General features: G+C 43.6%; 1 protein-coding gene across 49 annotated transcripts in view; it reads right to left on the bottom strand.

Annotated features, from left to right (window-relative positions):
* clasp2 (cytoplasmic linker associated protein 2) overlaps positions 1-14,528 on the bottom strand; it is a 51,696-nt gene extending 37,168 nt beyond the window's left edge. For all 49 annotated transcript variants that reach the window (XM_034599509.1, XM_034599526.1, XM_034599519.1 and 46 more), the window contains exons 1-6: positions 14,189-14,528; positions 9,403-9,481; positions 6,160-6,263; positions 5,459-5,550; positions 4,034-4,109; positions 3,119-3,216 (exon numbers count right to left, since the gene is read on the bottom strand). In XM_034599509.1, the coding sequence (XP_034455400.1) occupies positions 3,119-3,216; positions 4,034-4,109; positions 5,459-5,550; positions 6,160-6,263; positions 9,403-9,481; positions 14,189-14,386 (647 nt within the window). In that variant the 5' untranslated portion in view covers positions 14,387-14,528. The remainder of the gene's footprint in view (positions 1-3,118; positions 3,217-4,033; positions 4,110-5,458; positions 5,551-6,159; positions 6,264-9,402; positions 9,482-14,188) is intronic.
* Between the last annotated feature and the right edge of the window lie 107 nt (positions 14,529-14,635).

The raw sequence follows: 14,635 nt of genomic DNA, 5'->3' as shown, positions 1-14,635 counted from the left end.
GTTGCTCCCTTCCATTCATTAGCATTTTTAATTTACGGATGTGCTCGAGAAGAGACCAAGCCTACAGCCTTCTGCACTCCTTAGCCTCAGCATTTCCCAGTGGGTTGATTAATAGGTTGCTGCGCAACGTTGCATTAGCTCCCATGCTAGTGACACACTCTGATCCTCGGCTCCCCTCAGCTCTTTGTATCCAACATGGTGCAGTGGCTCTGAGAGGTAGGGAGGGAGAGGGGAGGGGGCGAGAGGGTGTGAGTGTGATCATGTGTGTGTGAGAGAGAGAGAGAGAGAGTGGCAACAGCGAGGGACCAAAGCATGCTATGGGCATGCGACAAAGCACCACCTACTGTCTCACATACGAACTGTGCTGAGCTCACACACCTACTGAGAAATCTCCACAGTGACGCAAAGAGTTAAATCTCAGACAGGGTCTTTGTGTGCATGTGTGTGAGAGAGAAAGTGGGCCAGTTTGTGTGACAGCCAGCAAAGAGATTCAGTTACCCTTTACATAACCTCCCTCTCATAGCCAGACGCACACATACACACTCGTCAGAGGGGGGGGGGGAGGGGCTGTACAGCCAGTGGCAGACAGAATGCAAGGCTGCTCCTCCCCCCCTCTTCCTCTCTCCTTCTCACCTCACTTGTCCATATCCTCTTATTCCTCTTTCTTTTTTAATCCTACTTCTCTTTTCTGAATTCAAGGATCCCCTCTTGATACTGCTGCACCTTTTACACCAAGCTCTGAAGCTGTGTTGGATACCGATGGACTGTGACTGAAGAATGGTCGCACACAAATCAGGTAGCTCGGTTGCCTTTCTGACAAGATATGTGTTTAGACAACAGGTGAACTGAATGTTGATTAAACCTGCATTTGAACTGCTGACAGGAGATTGCTGTTACATGTTTATCCCTTGTTGTTACTGCTGGACCATAGAAATACATGCACTGGACATTGCACATATCAGGGAGACACCGGCAGCCTTCTGTTCAGGTCTGGCTCTGTCAGGAAAACCCACAGCATCACACACAGATTAGAGCATTAATCCTGTTAGCTCCTCCTAAATCACTGTCCACACATCAGGGAGACAGTTAAATGATGTCTAAGCTTAAATAACAACACTGCAATAAGACTGTCATCTGTAACAGAAACACAAACAAAGAAATTCCGGTGCCGGTTGACCCACAGTCAACACAGGACATCGACCTGGGTCACACAGCCAGGTCACATGATTCACGCTGACCCATTGAAAGCGACCGCCAGAGCTGATGTAACCTGTGTCACTGACGGTCGGAAAGGGGGAGTCAGTTTCAATGCAGCTGATTGTGCTGAAAACTGACCAGAAATAATAAAATAAATCTGTTTTTGGTACCTCTAACTGTTGAGTAATAACAGTCCTCATCAGAAAATGTAATAATACTCATTAGTCACAGCCTCCAGGCCTACTTCCAATATTTTGGGGGTAAGCAATGTAAATAACTTTTCACATAAATAAATAATTTAATAATAAAATAATTTAACACATTTTGTGTGATTTACTACTACAGGCTTGGATACTGTTGTAGGCTTTTTCTAATCGAAGGGGAGAAGAAGGAAAAGCTGCTTTTAGACACACACTGAACTCTGGATATATTCCTGTGATTTTTCCAGAGGGGCTGTATGTGAGAACGCAAATGTACTAGTCAGCTGCTCCGGACATTTTCCAGAACCTATCCTGCCAGTCCTCCAGTAAAATATCGTCAAAATGTCTGAGTGAGCTCATGTGAGAATACAGCAGGAAAATTCACAGAGAGCGAGTGGATGTGCTCGGACAATCTCCTGCTGGGTTCTTCATTAGAGAAAGGCAAACTCCAGAAACAACCAGATCCAATTTTCTAGAAATTTTCTGTCTGGCTAAAGAAAGAGAGAGAATATTATTCATAGACTATGATTCAAAATGCCCCTTAAAATATCAATAAAAGTGCAGGTTTCATAAGTTGCATTCCAGACATGTGAAGGAATCATGCATACAAATCCCAGTTCTTTGTTTTCCAGTGCAGTCTCTCAACTCCTCTGTCCTGTCCTCAGAGTAATAAACAGTAAGAACATAAACCATAAAGGCAGGAGTCGTCCACCTCAGTATTCCTCCATATTATCTTTCCCACCACTCCCCTTCTCTGTCACAACGCTCCCTTTCTCTACATTATCTGGTGCTATAGCTCTACAGATTTGATATGTGATCTTGTCAGGGAGACCTTGGCTGTGGCTCTGCATTCCACTCGGCACCCATATACTAACGTGAACACACTCAGACAACCTCCACCTCGCCTTCATAGCAGTGATCCAATGACATCAGTGAGTACACTGATAAAACTGGCGTGACATATTTGTGCTTCTCACAATACAAAAGTTTGCAATGAATTCATATACACACAAGATATTACAAAAGAAGAAAAAATCATTGGTTTCAGATCTAAATCACAGCATCGGTCAGACCTCTACATGCACTTTGAAGCGCACACACACACAAACTGGTCTATATAAATCCTGCATACACAGACAGCATGTTTACACTGGAGACAGACCGGCTTAATATGAGCAACACATGACACACTGTCACGGCCAGCATTCACAGACGCAAGACTCATACTCAGCAGTCAGTGTTGTGCTGCTGGGATCTCACACACAGGAGAAAGAGGGAGAGAGTGGGGGAGAGTGGGGGGTCACTGTCCGCATAGAATAACCCTAAACTGGGCACATGTAACCAGGACGACCAAAGAAGGACGATACCACTCAATGGACCTCTTCAGATGACGTGAACACACACACACACACACACACACGCTCTCTCCACATTTTCTCCAACTCCAACTGTGTTACTCCACCCAATGCCTTTGTGCCCCCCCCCCCCAGCCCTCTGCCCCCTCCCACAGTCAGTCAGCATTGTGCTCTGGATGAAAGTGCCTCTGTGTGTGTGAAGGGCAGAGTGGTGCATGGCGTGGCCTGGGACAGACTCAGTGCCAAGGCCAGAGGACCCACAGACCCTCCACACAATTTAATTCCTGCTTGATGGAGTGCGCGCGCACACACGCACGCACACGCACACACACACACACACACAGACGGAGATGTTCAGCAACTCACCGTGCAGCAGGCAGGCCTCTCTTTCCTACGTCTGCTCGGACCTTCTCTCCAACGTGACGATAGACATCCACCAATGTTGTTATGGAGGCCTCACGCACCTGCAGACAACAAACATTAACCAATTTAAAAGTCTTCCACACACAAATAAATTTACATGCATGCTCACGCACATAGTGAGCACAAAGGCATCTATGTCTTGTCAATGTAGAAATACGTGTTAAAGTCAGTAAGATTATTAAGTATTTTCCATAATAACTACATAAAGATTACAGTTACTTCACTGTCTGGGATGAGAGGGATTAGAGACGGCGAATATAAACACATTAAAAAAATAAACCCTTAAGGCCTCGTACCCATCCCCCTAATGGGAGACATCTGATTTGCTAGTTATGCTGTGGGCACTTGTGATTGGGTGGTGGGATGATGTTAAAGGGATTCTCCGCAACTGAGGGTGGGTGGGGCCTGTGTCAATGTTGATTGGCTGGGAAGGTGTGTAGGTAGATAATCATTGGGTAGACGATAGGAGCAGATTTCAGCTTTGGGGTGCAACTCAGGTTAAACAAACCTCTCTGTACACGTACACACACACACGTACACACACACGTACACACACACACACACACACAGACAGAGAGAGCTAGTAGCGTTGTGTGTGTTAATGGACGGGTGTTGGTGCTCATGATTCAGCAGTGAAGCTGTGTGGGGGGACGACAAAGCCCATCTCCCCACTAATAACAGTAATAATCACAGAGCTGCTTTAAGATGCCTTCCACCACACTCAGGGCGATGAGAACTAAACCACAGTATTAGCTACAGACTGGTACACTGAAGACACAATAGAATCGCACACATTTACACAATAACACATTTTGATCATCGTCATCATATCCTATTCTGAAGGTCTTTGCCTCTTACCTGTGGGTTCTGGTCTCCAGTCAGAGAGCAGAGATGAGGAACTATTTTACTGAGGCTCAGCTGCTGAGCTCCATGCCTGAAACAGATAGAAACCAGAGGAAAAAGAATATCACAACATTGGAAGATACAAAAAAGATTTGATCCTTTTCCAACAAAACTTGTGTTGTCAAAGCTATGGAAATGCTTTTTCATTCTCTTGTGTTTTGTCAATTTCTGTTTCTTTATTGTACTTCATTGAGACATATCAGCGTCAGACATATCTGGAGCTTTGTGAACCACACAAAATAAAGAGGTGACAACCCAGACGCACACCACTCTATCTGATGTCTACTCAGGCTTGATGGATAACTGCGTTTGCTCCGTGAACATCTTTAGTTGTACAATCAGGGAGCAGCTTAGCATTTAGCACATCAATGTCACTTTCCACAAGTAAAAGATGACAAAAGTCACACCGCGACTCCAAGAGCCCAGATCTGCTGACTGTAGCAACTCTAAGGTGGAAAATACAGTCGACTAGAACCGGCACAGGCTTGAACTGCTGTGGTCCAAGGTGCAGCAAGGGAACAAGCATATGTTCAGTCTTATGTCTATAGGTGTATTTGTTTAATGACACTTTAAGCTTGCACAATCCATGTTAAGTATGACAGCAGCGTCTCTACAATCCCAGACACTGTGGGCTTCTACAAGAGCAGAAATCCTCTTATCAACTAATGGGAGGGACTGAGTTCAAGCGGATTCCTTTAGAAAAGAAGGAAAGACACAAAACATGAATAAAGAGCACAATGAAGTTAAAGGGTGAACATGCAACCCCAAAACAATATACAAAAAAATAAGCAGCCGATCATCTGACATGTATATTGGCCATTAAAGTACTGGGAGACATGAAAAAGCTTGAGACTGACTTTGATTTTATTTCTCGTGCATATAAACCCCTTTCTTTTATTTTCCCAGATAGCCTGAGACCTCCTGTTGCTTCTGGAAAAATATCTCCACACAGACCATCATATTTTCTTTGGAACGTAGTAGTGAGATACAGACCCATTCCAATAATTTCTTCATGTTGTTGTAGTTCAGGCCATGAAAAACCGAGAGCAGATTTTTAAACCTCTCCGACAGTACCAGATGGCGACATGTATGCTTGAAGACTGAAGCGTCACATGACAAAAGTGGTGGTGGCATACGTGTGCCACAGAGTCACACATACAGTTAAGAGGATTTATCCTGGAGACGGAGATTGTGTGTTTCTTGAACAAGCATTGCTCATGGCAAGTAGCAGTAGCAGCAAATGGAAAAAAATATACACCTCAGTGTGTAGAACACGAAATTCAATGAGTTGGTTTAAAGCCGATATGATTCATGTATGTGTCGTTTTTTTAGGAGGACTAATGTATGACATTGGGCAATGAAGAGGAGGAAGTTACTCACGTGTTGAGCGTAGCACTGAGACAGAGGCAGACTCCTTCTCGACTGCGGAAGTTTTTATGTTTAAAACCAGGAAGAAGCCTTTCCCAGACGTACTGCAGAGAGGAGGACGAGAAGGATTGAGGAGGGAGAGAGAATCAGTCAGAAGGGAGAAGAAGGAGTCTCTGCCTGGCAGCTCATCAGGGGTTTGAGCAGATTATAGAGTACAGAGAGGGTCACAATCTGGGATGTGAGATGTGCAAATGTGGTGTGTGTGTGTGTGTGGGGGTAACACACAGTAGAACGGTGATGTAGCATGTGATGTTCCTCATATATCCAGAAGGGGGAGCTCAAAACACAGAGGAGCTCTCTGCTGTAGTGAGTATCTATTATTGATGTGGAGGTCGCTGTGATTTATCTGTTATCTCCATTCTGCATTTTAATCATGCATTTTGAATATACAAAAATTGAGCTGAACATGTTGTTGTTCACAGTAACATGCATTTCATAAACTGACTTTCAGAGACTGAACTTGAAATCCAACAGTCTTAGAACTATTACTATTACTAAGGTACAAACAATGGTTATTACTATATTTATAGAATTATCTAGAGTCTTTGACTGGTTAGGATCCTGAGATTTTTATGTAAGTGTCTGTGTGGGTGTGGGTGTGGGTCTGTGTGTCTGTGTGTGTGTGTGTGTGTGTGTGTGTGTGTGCGCCTCACCATGGGCGCGGCGGTCTGCTCCACGCAGCGAAGGATAAGAGCTTGGCTGTTATCCCTGACCTGGTCCTTCCCATCACCCAGCCTGTCCACTAGAGATGGTAACACTACAGACAAAATAAGAGAAGGAGAGAGGGAAGACGAAGGGAGAGAGACAAAGAAAGGATGGAATGGTTATGAGAGCCAATACATGAAAAATACACTTCACTGCAGAGTGTTTACATCAAGTACAGGGCAAGTTCAGCCACACATGAATCTGAATCTTTACCCGATTTAAAAAACAAGTGAGTAAATCACAGAGATACTCAAAGATATACATTTATTATACAGTCTGTCAATTTGTTAGAGGAGAAAATCACTGTACAAAAGCTAAAGTAAAGCCAACGTGGACACAAAGGCTCCGACAAATGGACCGCGACTAAAATAATGTCAAGATCATCAAATGCTTTCATGTCAGTTACACACAACTGATGCAGCAGTGAGGCCGCCGATGTAACGTAGTGACGCACACAGTAAAGAATCCACAGTGAGAGCCTTTTAATACTGGCGTCCAAATGAACAATGAATGTTTTGGCAGCTACGCAAATGTTTCAGATGGTTCCTCTAATCCAACATACAATGAGGAGTGGAGGTGCCATCACTTCAAAGAGTATTTTTGGGCTTTAATTTGAAAAGTATACGAACAGGTACTTTTCATCTTTTTATCAAAACGCCTGCAGTTTGTGGGTGCCACAAAAACAAGGGTTGAGAAAGCCCCTCACCCGCCTATGACCCGCTTATTCCTCTGTGCCATAGACTTCACATGGACCAGGCAAAATTTTGTATCTTTTAAGTGACACGTGACCATGTGACAGGCTTACATGGTACAGTCTGATTTTTGACACCCCCACCCGCCTACCCACAGCTTAAAATATTCGCCCGTAATTCTCACTAAAGCTTCTAAGTCATAAACGTACTATTTCGGGACAACCCTAGTAAATATACACAAAAATACATACATACAAAAATTCAGAGCTGAAAACAGTCCACAACAAATGAGCTATTTACTCCTGTTTGAATTTGCTTTTCGGTAAAATATAAAAAGTTCTATATATATTATTTAGGTTTTTTTTTGTGTTTTTGAAGATTTATGTCTTAGTAGAAATCAATGGGCTGAGAGAGATGTGGGAAAGTCCAACACTTCTGAGAGACTGACAAACATATCATTGGTTTTGGTCTTTTTGAGAGATCTGCTGACAATTCCAAAAATAGAGAACATTTCCAGCCTGATCCTTTAACTCACAAAGTCCAGTATTTACAACATGCAGGGGTTTAAATGGCCCAGTCATAGCCAGCAGCATAAACCCCAGTTTAAACGCACAAACTGGTCTCTGTTGGAAAATCAGATGGAGACACTAAACCTTCTGAGTTACATAAAAAGTCTCACTTTGACATTCGCATAACACACACACGCACACACATTCCTAGTCTAAGGGGGCTGGGAGGGGGTGTGTTAAAGTGACAGTGTGATGTCATCTGTCTCCTTCTGTGTGTGACCATACATTATTTTTCCATAACAGCTGGTTGTCTAGGCAACAAGGACAATTCCCTCAAACAAACAAAAAATCCTCACAGGGGGGCATTGTTTCATACAACGTCATCTTCTGTGGTAAAGACGATAACACACACACACACACACACACACACACACACACACACACACACACACACACACACACACACACACACACACACACACACACACACACACACACACACACACACTTTTCTTGAATGCAAATTGACTCATTTTGTTTGACATTTTTCTGTTGGACCAATCACATCACTTCATCTTATCTCACACATACTACAGTTTTGTGACATTTGTATGAATCCATTTCACTTCACATCTGGGCAAGATGGCGTTCAAATGCTGTGCACACATGAAAACATATTGTAATGGCAGCAACCCTTTACCCTGAGTCAGTCCTATCCATCAATACAGTCACTCCGTTTCAATTATCTCATCTTCCTGCCCTCCGTGTATATGTGTGTGTGCATGTGTGTGGGTGGAGGGCGAGCTGAGAGAAGGAGAGCACAGGAAAGGAGAGATGGAGGGAGGGAGATTCCCGAGCCAGCGGTGGCTCAGAGAGATGTTTTTACCATCAGTCTGAAACACACACTTCCTTACACACACACTGATACACACAGTGTGTCTATGAGTGCGAGTGTGTGTGGTGGCAGACTTTGCACAGTGACAGTGTTACAGGTCTGATCATCCCAGACCTGCGCTGTAGGGTTGAGTGTGTTTGTCAAGAGCCAGTCTGGCTGACAAAGACAGCTGGTGACACCTTGAGTGGGCATAAAGTAGGGCTGGCACTATCCTAACACACACACATACACAGCCCATGTAATCTGATACAACATTCAGCCTATGAGGTCATATGAATGTGAGGTGTGGTTTTGGGGTGTAATAGGGTGAGCTACAGGATGGCAGACAATTCAGAGGCTAAATACAGAGACTAAATGATGCACAATAGAGAGGGGGTGGTGCCGGGGTTTAGAGCAGCACTGCTGGTCTGTCTCAGAGGAACCGCAAAGTGGAAGTCAGAACAAAATGGAAGGGTAGCCTGAGCTATCTATACAACAATACACAAACCATCACGTGTTACGTGGTGTGGAGTTGCCAGTTTCAACAGTTATGAGTTTGATTAAGTAAATGATATATCAATGATATTATATATTCCTGAGATGTTATCAAATGTTACCTTATGACAGAGGAAAATTATTTAATAGATCACACACAGTTTACGTAAAATGTTATGCCATAAATGTACATCTTTTCTGCAATGTTTATTTAGTAAAATAAAAGTTTCATACTGGCATGTATCAGGAAACATAAATGATTCTACCAATGCCGAAAATCTAAAAACGTCACGGTACGCTTTTTTCAACAGTACCACAGGTACCGAACAATACCAGCCTGCTGCTGCAAAATGATTGCCGCCGCTGCTTAAACATCCTCACTACTCAGAAGTTACTAGGACACGTACAGTGCTTGAACTTCACTTTGCGTTTGTTTGATTCCCTCTATAGTTTATAAGACATGTATTTGAACACACAACTACTGCTTGCTGCCGTGCGCTTGAGTAGATCGGTGTGTGTGTGTTAGTACATTGGGTGTGCAGCCTCTTTCTTAAGCTGCTTTCAGACATGCAAAGAACTAGTTAACCCTGAGGTAGTTTAGGGTGGGGTAAGATATCTCACCTGTGGACAGGTATCCTTTGAACCGCTCTCCCATGCGCTCCACAAATGCGCCAACGATGTCTATCCCCATCAAGGTCACCTACAAAACACAGAAAGAGACAGAGCAAAAACTTTTAGTGGGTCGGACACAAAACTAAATGTGTGGACTCAGACATTTCTACCAGTTTCACTTTTTGCTTTCACATTAACCACAGTGGCAGCGGTGATGAGACGACACATGGGCACATCTTTCATCCACTTGTTCTGAAGCAAAGTTTGGTGGAAAGTGAAATCACAATCTCTTAATATACAACCACATGATCTATACAAGATGAACCTGAACCTTCTATGAAGTATGGTGCTTGGCTGAGGTTGAAACTGTATTTGTATGATTAAGAGATGATACTCTCTAAAACTCTAACTAAAAAGTAATATTAAGTGCTAATATCATATTGTCTCAAAGGTTATCTCCGTGGTTGTGATACTGTTGATTGTTACGTTCTCTTTATACCATCTGCATCACAGTAGCTGATGGAAACATGATGAGCTGACACGACCATGAACTCGCTATGTCATGTTTGTTTAAGTGAGCTTTAACAATCCAATTTGCCATCTTTCTTTTACCTCACTATTAAAATCTAGCTCGGTCATTACAAAGAAATATTGGCTTGTGTGACTCGCAGTGGGAAGGTGGACTGGATTCTTTAGTCGAGTGGTAAAGTCTAGTTTTCCACTGTGTTTCTGATTAGGATCACATCCCACACTGCGCTGTGCTCGTGGAATGCTTGTTTTGGCAACGCTGTGGTAAGACGGAACAGTCCAAAAAAGAAAAAACCCATTAAAACACAACTCTCCAGACTCCTCTGTCCCGCTCAGAGAGGAGTCAGACTGCAGATTTTCCCCCTATTATCGTCATAGGAAGAGAGCCAGGTAACTATGGGGGGGGGGTTGATGGGGGGAATAACAGGGACGAAGGCCAAGTAATACGACAGAAAACAAAAATTCACCTTGAGAGGAAACATGAGCTGTGAGTCGATATCAGTACCTTTAACTGACCTAATTTAGGGGGAGCAGGGGAGGAAAAACTACGGGAGAAAGAAGAAACAGTACAGGAAGGAAACCGCCCTCAAGCCTCCCCTCCCCCTCCTCTACCCAGCACCCCAACAAGCTTGGCGCCCACAACCATATGGCATCTTCACATGGAGGGAGACAGGGAGGAGGAGAGATGGAAGGGACTGCGCTTGTTATCCATCTTGGACAAGAGAACCGCAACAAAATGAGGAGACTCCTTCCAGCTCTACAGACCGTCTGCAGTTTAACATCTGGCTGAGGGGTGAGGAGGCCAAATAGGTATCACCCCAAGTACTAATAACATCAGGCGTGGTGGGAAAAAAAGCAGAGTCTTATAAGGATAACACTGACAAACTACTGCATCTTTAACTGTAAGCTTCAAAACATAAGGAAGGCTGAGGTATGCTGGGGGAGAGAAAAAAAAACAACACACAGTTAGACCTGTATGAATGCTTCTTTGTGAAGACTCAGGTGGCTGTGTATGGTGGCTTAGACTGGTAAATTCGCATAACATGTACAGGGTTTACTCAGGATACTAGAAGGGCTTAAAGTGAGAAAAACATGTTCCAAAGGCTCTGATATCACACAGCAACATGTGGGAGAGAACACAATGTGAAAAGCTGGAGTCTAGTGCTGAAGAAAATTGGACGAGGGCTGCAAGTCACAATTACTTTCACTATGAATGAATGAATCCGTCAGTTATTTTTAAATATTTTATTTTCCTGGACATCGATTCTTCTTCGCTGCTCCAAAACAGCAGTTGTGCTGCAATGCCACTGGCAAGTTCCGTTTTTAGAGCGGTGAAGAAGAAGAAGTGATTTCCGGTAGTGTAGCGTTAACCAGAGCTAGCTAAAATGTCAGCAATTTGGCAATATGTCATGCTGTAAAACGATGACATGAACCGAATCCAAGACGTCAGTTTTGAGGGGTGGCACTGGTGTTGCCAATTACAGCACAAGCAGAAATAGAAGTAGAAAAACAGCTTCTGTTCGTCGACTTTTGTGGCAACTCTATATTAGACCAATAATCCATTACTTGATCATCACAAGATTTGTTGACAAAGATTTAGCTCCTGATTTGTTGAGTGTCTTAGGGGCGACGGCCTCATGGCTTAAGAGTCTGTGAATGGACGTCTATCTAAGTTCAAATCCAGGCTCAAGCTGTGTTGCAAAATCTAACTCACTTTCACCTTTGTGGTCCTGATGAGGTATGTTACAAAACAATAGAAACGCATGTTGCTGTTTCATGTAGTGCCAGAATACATCAGCCCACTTTATTACCAAATTGGCTCAGTACATTAAATTCAAAAGTTTGTTTTTCCTAGCTCCTCGTACTAAGTATGCCGCCTGTTGTGAAGAAACAGCAGAGCACTGACATTTGACAAAACTGCGATAAACAAATGGAGATTTTCTTTTATCCAATACTGCACTGATAATAAAGGATGAATACTGCCTAAATGCAGGAGAGATCATTTTCTGACACAACCCAGAACTATAGTCCTCGCTGGCTGTAGCTCACCAGGTCCTGCAGCTGCTTCCCACTAAAAGCTGCAATCAGTTCTCTTTACTGGAAATCGTTTACTATGAAGCACCTGCAGGAAGTGTTGAGCTTGCAAGAACCAAAACAATTTCATTGTTTAAAAAGGGAAATAGGAATATATTGATGCTGCAGTGCTATATATATTAACTGGTGTATCGTATCCTTAAGCCTGCATTGTGATACATTTTACATCAAGGTGAGACACTAATCTTCGTTACAATGAAATCAGTGTCTGGGCAGGTGAATCTCGCAGCTTTATCAATCCTCAACCATTCAAGCCAGTGTCAAGTCATCAGGCCCTGCTGCCCATAGAAGCAGTATGAAATATGAATGCGGATGCCTCTGTGATGTGAGAGCAAGAAGTAAATCTGCTGTTCATGGAGAACAGAAAGACCACAACAAGAGTGTTACACCGACTCATTGACAAAAACAAAAAAGCACACCCAGACAGCCAGACGAGGAGAACTGTGTTTTACCCATTCCTGAAAGAGGAAATTGAGTTCGACAGTCTCCTTATCTGAATATTATCTTTTTTTCTGTGTCGTGGCTTGTATTTTCCGCTCACCTAACCTTACCCTAATTTATCACCCCAGTTCTCCATTCTCCTCTCTAACGCCTCCTTCACTCTCTTCATCCAGACATCTCTGCATCATCTCTCCTCTTGTCCCTCTCTCTGCGCTGACGCAGCATCTTGCGTAAAGCTAACCCCTCCTTTTCACCAGACAGGGAACCAATCAGCGTTGTTGCAAACCTGCTGCGAGAAGGCCTCTGGGGGTCTCGACTCACTGGCACATCTCTGCCAGATAGACATCTGATATCAAGTTACTGTATGTGTCATCCACATACAAGAGCAGATCTGAACAAAGGGAAATGTTAGTTTGTCACAGCTGATGATTAAATGCATAGAGGCTGACATGCAGGTCGTGATGAGCTACCCTTTCACTTTAAACGTCTTGTGTCAGGTCATTTATTGTGATAGTTTAAGTCCACAATAAACATTACGAAGTACAATGCTCTCATTAGTGAGTCTCAGTGAGGTGTTTGGTGCAGAATCTTTAATTATTCAGAAATTGGGGAGTGTCAAGAGAAAATTGAAAAAATCGAAATAGCTGTTTTGTCCAGTATCTGCACTGGATGATTTAAGACTTGATTCGTCAATCAGGGATGCTGGTCCATCTTTTCCTCCTTCATTGTACTAAGTGAAAATCCATTTACAAAGTTGAGTTTCAAAAAATTATAGCATATTCTACCACTAGCTGAGAAGTATTGTCAAATCTGTTCTAAAGAATCTTTTCTAATGCAGACTGTACAATTTCCACACACTCCTGCTGAATCCTGCACATCCGCACAGACATTGTTAATAAGCTCAAACAGAGGCTTGGGAGTCAAATTTCAGCGAGCCATGGAAAGAGATTTCAGACTGTTGACTTTCTGGATCAGTGTAATATCTTCACGAAAATGTCTCATTCCAGCATTTCTGAAATATGGCGCGGACGAGGGTACCACACAGACGGACACACACAAATACGAAAAGGATGATAATGGACAAGAAAACTAAGACAAGACAAGGGAGACTGAGCGTGTTATTATGTGTGATGAGAGAGAGAGCGAGAGAGAGAGAGAGGATGGAGAGAAAGCATAGGTCATAACAATGAGTCGTGTAACCCCTCCCCCATCCTGTCTTCCAGTAGTCTACAGTCCTGACAATGGGTCCCCTTAGTACTGACACACACACACCCACATACCGTACACACCAAAACCCCAACAAACCATAGGAATGACCTTTTCTGTCACTAAGATTCAATTTTAAAGATGTCTGCCTCTTATTATACAGGACTAGACAACAAGGTTTTCCAGATGAAACTAAAGCATTGTGTAGGCTTGGTGAGAAGATGTATGAAAACCGTTAATTCATTCTTTAATATCTTCTGTCTTGTTAGAGATTAAGTGATGAAAGTGGCAACCAGTTTAATTAGCCATGTTTAATGGGAGATCAGACCGCTAAGTAAACCACAGCTCGTTTTACATACATCATTTGTACTTAGGTTCTTCGCATTGAAACCAAAATGGGAAAGCAGCACGTCCATCAGACCCCATCCTCCCGATCACTGGGTAAACTTGTGGAGAATGATTCATGACCAGGCCGAGGGGATGAGAGTGTAGAACCCGAACAGGACGACGGGCAAAGATCTCTCACCTTGAAATTGCTGGAGTTCACCCATCCCGCTAGCTCGTCTATGATCTTATCCAACCGGGGTTTGTCCTGCTCCACGTCCGGGGAGCGCTGCGGGTCGCTCAGGTATTCGATGAGGTCCTGACCGACCTGCAACCTGCGGGTGACGTCTTTCTGCAGTACCTGCTGGTAAAAGTACTCCATGTTGTCATGGTCCTCCATTGGGCACTCGGGGCCGAGGGGGCCAGCCACTGGAGCCGGGGCCGCAGACAGGAGACAGTGGTCGGTGGGTCGGGTTGTGAAGGACCGAAAAACGAGTTGAGCTAAAGTCCCGCGGATGAGCAGAGGTGATGAGCGGTGAGGTCTGCAACGAACAGATGTTCGATCATCAACGTGAAGCCTCTTATAAAAACTGGTTCAACACCAACCAAAACAAAAGCTAAACTTTGTAGGACTCATACCTAGCTCGAT

The sequence above is a fragment of the Hippoglossus hippoglossus genome, chromosome 11, assembly GCF_009819705.1.
Source record: "Hippoglossus hippoglossus isolate fHipHip1 chromosome 11, fHipHip1.pri, whole genome shotgun sequence".
Taxonomy (NCBI): domain Eukaryota; kingdom Metazoa; phylum Chordata; class Actinopteri; order Pleuronectiformes; family Pleuronectidae; genus Hippoglossus; species Hippoglossus hippoglossus.
This window is presented reverse-complemented; position numbering and strand designations above follow the sequence as displayed.